Source organism: Tupaia chinensis, unplaced genomic scaffold (assembly GCF_000334495.1).
Source record: "Tupaia chinensis unplaced genomic scaffold, TupChi_1.0 Scaffold000469_1, whole genome shotgun sequence".
In the NCBI taxonomy this organism is placed as follows: domain Eukaryota; kingdom Metazoa; phylum Chordata; class Mammalia; order Scandentia; family Tupaiidae; genus Tupaia; species Tupaia belangeri.
In genome coordinates this window covers 667212-672833 of record NW_006159978.1, presented here as the reverse complement: position 1 = coordinate 672833, position 5622 = coordinate 667212, and the positions used below count along the sequence as shown (strand labels likewise).

Genomic DNA, 5622 nt, shown 5'->3' with positions numbered 1-5622 from the left:
ACCCCATCTAGCACATTGTTGCATGGAGGTGATTCTGACGGATACTACCTTATCTCACAAATATCTCAGTTATCTGCTTTCTCAATAATGATCCTGCATGTTGATGACAACTAAAGGGAACTACACAAAATCCAAGGAAAAATGAAGGGCTCTGGGTGAACCTTGAAGCTCACTGAGTGAAAAGTGTCTTCGTGGTCGGCTTGGAGGGAGCAGAAGTTTCATAACGGGATCAAAGAGGCTGTAAAATTAAAAACCAGATGAGCATGAATGATAGCTCAGCTCCTCCAGGCCACAGGAAGCCAGACTTCCAGGGTTGGAGCTAACCTGACCTTTTGTTCCTGAAGAAAACTCGTAAAATGGTACCAAATCAAAGAGATCTTGGGAACTGCAGTGACCGTGCGAGCGCTCCAGGGCCACGGGTGAGGGGCGCAGAGACCCGAGACCATTTTAATCAGAGCGCCGTACAAACATCTGAAAGGTCTCGGGTCGATGGACTAGAGGGCGTCTACTTTGTGCCCCATGCCTGTGGTCTCTTAACCCGAGGCGACCGGAAGACCTGAGCCGGGAAGCTAAGAACCCCGTGGCCACGAGACGAAGGAGCCAAAGCTGGCGCGGGATTGCTCCTGCAGCGCCACGAGACCGAAAGGGCAGAGGCACACAGCAGAAGGAGGGAAGGCGCGCACGGGAGTGAGCCGTGCGGGCGGCCACCGAAGAACCGAGAGTTTTAGACCCCCGGAGAAGTCCCGTGTCCTCCCCTCGCGGAGCGCGGCTCCCAGGAACCACCAGGGCGGAGTACGTCCTCGGGGGAGCCTGGTCCGAGCGGGAGCCGCTCTCCGGGAGGGCCGACGGCGCCCCTCCCCCGTCCTCACTTGCCTCGTCAGGCCTCCCCCAACGCCGTCCACTGCCCTTCCCAACCCCCAGTCGAATCCAGGGTCCAGAGGGAGAAAAGCGGATGGTCGCTCAGCAGCGCCCGGGAGGACCGGCCGGCAGAGAGCCCTCCATGGCGGGCGCCCTTTTGAAAGAGGAGGGGGGGGGCCGAAGCGGAGGCGAGGCGCGGAGGCGGGGAAGACCCAGGACGATACCATCTTGAGGGGGGGAGCGGCGGGACTCTAGGCGGGCGCTGGTGCTTATTCCAACAAGTCGAGCCACCTGGGACCAAAGAGTTATTCTTTAGTTATTGATAACACTTTAAATCTCTTAAAGAGATGAGGAGGCCAAACATTAGGGGGGAGAAGGGAGATGATTTGCCGGGGCCACCCCTCTCGTCCGTGCGTGCGTGGCGAATGGCGGGGCCCGAGGTGCGGCTTCCGCCGACGCAGGTGGCTGAGCTCTGCGCTGCCCTTGGTCGCGGGGTCGTCGCTGGCGCCCGAGCCGCAGGTGGGTCTGGGGACCCCGAGCGGCTGCGGCGCCGCTGACCGTGACTGCGCTGGCGGGAGGGCTCTCGGGAAGCCCTCGGCGGTGCTGTGTGTCTGGAGGGGTGGGCTGGGCCTCCTCCCGGCTTCCGAGCGAAGGTGACGGGGGGGAAAGGGAAATCGAAATTTCGGGGCGGGAGGATACCGGGCTCACGTTTCCCACCTCGCCACTTTTGGTTGGGGCTGTCATAAATGGAGAACGCCTCTAGAGACGACCCGGTGGCTGTCCTCTAGTCGGACTGGAGAGAAGTCCGACCAGCATCGCGTGCTTTGCCTGAAGCCGGGAAGGGGCGGGGGCGGCTGCGACTCCTCCCACTCCCCAGCTCCCATTTATCCAGGCGTCTGTCTCCTCGCTTGCTTTCTTTTTTTGAGAGGTTTTTGCTATAGGGCGCGTGCGCTCGCCAGACAGAGACAGAAAGCGAGAAGTCACCCCCCAGGGGGGGATGGCCACACCACAATCCCTTCTCCATTCTCCTCTCAGGATCTTGGGCATGCACGCACACGCGACCGGCGTGAGTTTTAAGTTACAGGGTCCAGGACTCGAACCACGGTCAATTACGTGGGAGTCCAGCGACATAGCCATTATGCTAACTGCTGGTTCCCTATCCTCGCTTTCTGAGCTCACCCTCCTAGATCTCAACCCCTAGTGAGACAACCATTTCACAAAATATGCTGTTTAAGAATGTAATACTTAAATTTGTGCTTGGTTTTATGTATGTCATTCAGATCTCAAGGAGTCCAAGTCCAGCATGCGTGTTCAACATTGGCTTTCATTTACGAAATTTACAGTTTTTAAGCAAAACATCAAGTGCTGTGGGAACCAACTAGTGTATATGTATATTTACAGATATGTTAAATAGCGTAGTTACTCATTTTAAATTCTAGGGCACATGCACTCGCCAGAGAGAAAGAAAGAAAGTGGGAAAGTTAGAAACCAACCAATCCTCTGGGGGACTGGCCCTACAGCGAAACCTTCCTTCTGTCTATTTTGGGCAAGCAGCACCTGTGTGATTATCAAGTCTCTGAGTCCAGTATGCAAGCCGTGCAGCGAGCCATGTGGGATCCAGTGCCTTAATCTCCATATCTCCTGCTGGCCCTATATATGTAACATATATAGAGATTCATATTCTTAATGCCTTTCTACACTTTCCCAGTGTGAATTGGAGTGACTTAACAAAAATAAGACACACTTGATATAGTTTTGCAGGAAAAAGTTGGATTGAAGGCAGAGAGTGGTATTAGGAAAAATAAGAAAGAATATATAAAGAGCCAGTAAATGAAATGTTTCTCTCCTGTCTACTCGCCTAGGTTCACTAGAGTCTCTAAACGCTGGAGTCGGTGTTGGAGAAGGGAATTCAGGTGAGGACAGGAGGAAGGATGAAGCAGAGTCATGATTTCTGAGAAAATAGAAACGGCAGGAAGTGGCTAGGAGGAAAGAGTAGGGCACAAGACAGCAGTGTGGGGGTAAGGTGTCATTCACCCATATTGTTTAACCACCGCCTGGGCCTTGAGGGCCAAAGGGTCAGCAAGCTACCAGGCTTGCCCTCGACTAGGTCTGAGGAAATCCCTGTGGCTGACTCCAGGCAAACTGAAAAGTTCAAAAGCGAGATTTCAGCCTCTCATCACCTAACAGCCTACCTGCCTTCAATCCCCAAATCTCTCCTGGCATAAGGAAGGTTCCGGGTCTGGGGTGTCGTTCCTTAGAGTGAAACAGCTTGCTCTGTTGGAATCTCAGGAGTTTTCAAATCTGTAAATGAAGCCACACAGAAGTGGCTCTGTGACCTGGTGGTTGAGGCAACAGATCCCGTATGGCCAACCCTGCAGTTGGAGTCCTGGACAGACAGTTCTAGAAACACCGGCTGTGTGTGCATGCGTGCCCCAGACCCTGAAAGGTGGAAATGGAGAAGCAGGAAATGTGGCATGACCATGCCCCATGGTGTGGGGGGTGAGGGGAGTGCACTTTCTCTCTCTCTCTCTCTCTCTCTCTCTCTCTGATGAGTGTATGTGCCCTCTAGCAGCAAAAAAGTGTCTTAATATAATGCTTTACTTATTATGAGACAGGAAAGAGCTTGGACCGAGGAGCCAGTCTGCCTGGGTACTAATTTTAACTGTGCCACTTAGTACATCCACGACCTTAGGCAGTTTGCTTTACCAAGATTATCCTTGGATTTTCTCATTTGGGAAACATGCTTACTGTACTGGGGACATCGTAATAGTGAATACCCATTTAGTGTTGCTGGGAGGATTGATTGCCTGAGTTGGCGATTATGAAAAGCGGTAAGAACCGTGCCTCACAGTGCTCTAGGGATCAGTCTTTGCTAGAGGTAGACAAAACATTTGGATCATTTTGTTATCAAAGGACACATGATTAGGTACATGATTCCCTGAGTCTGTAAGATAAAATCCGATTTGTTTTTTAGAGCTGTCATAGCTACTCCCAGTTCTGAAATAAAAACAAATTTTTCTCAAGGGTCCTCAGGTAAAGAAGATAGTCATAACATGTACAGTGCCCTACTGGGCTTTTATCTGGATGTCACCCCCTAAAACAATTGGTCCTTTACTCCCCCCCCACTACCGTCTTCTCATCCCAAACCTAGGCTTGCCTCAGTGGAGCCAGACACTCTCCCCCTCATCCCCACTGCCCTTTGCCCATCACATGAAGCTCTCTTAGGGTCTTGAGCCCATGACAAGAGCCCTCTACCTCTTATTCATTCTCCAAGGGATCATTCCAGCTCGCTCTTTTTTTTTTTTTTTTTTTTTTTTGAGAGCTTTTTGCTATAGGGCATGTGCACCCGCCAGGCAGAGAGAGACAGAGACAGAGAGACAGAAAGCGAGAAATCACCCCCCAGGGGGGATGGCCACTCCTCAATCCCTTCTCCATTCTCCTCTCAGGATCTTGGGCGGGCACGCACGCACACGCGCCCAGCGTGAGTTTAAGCCACCGGGTCCGGGACTCGAACCGCAGTCGACTATGTGGGAGTCCAGCGACATAGCCATTACGCGAACTGCTGATCCCACTCTTTTCTTTTAAAAAAAAGATTTATTTATTTAACTCCATTTGTTACTATTTTTCAAGTTGACCAGTCAGAGAAAGAAAGCAAGCGGCCAGGTCCAGCACTCGAACCATGGTTGGTTGTGTGGGACTCCAGAGCCTTCAACCACCATGCCACTTGTTGGCCTCTTTTTTTTAAGGTTTATTTCTTCCATCAGAGAGAGGCACCTCCAGCCATCCCTGATTACTGGGTACCAAAAAGTTACATGAAGACCCTGGGACTAGAACCTGGGTCTTTCCCATGTGAAATTGAACATTAAAGAGCACTGCACTGCGGCAGAAGGCCCCTGGACTTAAGTCCATAAATCTCTGTCCTCCCTGGTCATCCACTCATGGTAAAGCATACAGAATAAATTATGGTCAGTGCCACTGTTCATTGTAAAGAGCCCATTAGATACAGATGGTAGAATTGTGATCTGAAACACACCTGGAACTAAGATTTGTTATTTACCTCTTAGGGATGGAGTCATGGTTCCTTCCTGGTAGTTGAGTCTACCTCTGGATTTTGACTGTACAAAATCCTTCAATCCATCAGCCCCACTGTGTTTACTTACAGAGTCTCTAAGAGCCCATATGCAGGGTCCTGCAGGTGATGTGGTAGTTAAGGCACTGGACGCCTGAATGGCCAACCACAGTTCAAGACTTAGACCTGGCAGCTTGCTTTCTCACTTCCCCTCTGTGTCTCTCCCTGGTCAGATTTAAAATAATAATTTTTTTTTAAATTATTTAACTATTTACTTTTTTTTTTTTTTCAGTTGGACTTGAGAGGAACAGAGAGATTTTGAAAGCAAGCCACCGGGTCTGGGACCCGAACCACAATCGACCACGTGGAAGTCCAGCACCCTTAACCACCACGACACTTGCTGGCCCAATAACTTTTTTTTTTTTTTTTTTTTAAGTAACATATATGCAGCAAGAGCAATAGAGACTTACTTCATCGCTTATGCTCAGAATAGAGCCAGATGAAATCAGTTCTTATCTTTGGCCTTGTTGGAAGATGCCAACAGTAATGGCTCGGCCTACAAGTGGCCCTGGGCTTACTTAAAACCGTCTTTAGGGAACCAGCAGTTAGCGTAATGGCTATGTCGCTGGACTCCCACGTAGTCGACCGCGGTTCGCGTCCCGGACCCGGCGGCTTAAAACCCGCTCGGCAACGGT

The 5622-nt window shown here is 50.8% G+C and overlaps 2 protein-coding genes across 2 annotated transcripts in view; one reads left to right on the top strand and one right to left on the bottom strand.

The window, feature by feature from the left end:
* CPSF2 (cleavage and polyadenylation specific factor 2) overlaps window positions 1-1019 on the bottom strand; it is a 38496-nt gene extending 37477 nt beyond the window's left edge. Inside the window, exon 1 of the mRNA XM_014590643.2 lies at window positions 874-1019. The gene's annotated coding sequence lies outside the window, so the exon portion shown is untranslated. The remainder of the gene's footprint in view (window positions 1-873) is intronic.
* Window positions 1020-1268: 249 nt separating this feature from the next.
* The window catches only part of NDUFB1 (NADH:ubiquinone oxidoreductase subunit B1), a 13516-nt gene continuing 9162 nt past the window's right edge, over window positions 1269-5622 (top strand). The window contains exon 1 of the mRNA XM_006155806.3: window positions 1269-1377. Within this exon, the coding sequence (XP_006155868.2) occupies window positions 1284-1377 (94 nt within the window). The 5' untranslated portion in view covers window positions 1269-1283. The remainder of the gene's footprint in view (window positions 1378-5622) is intronic.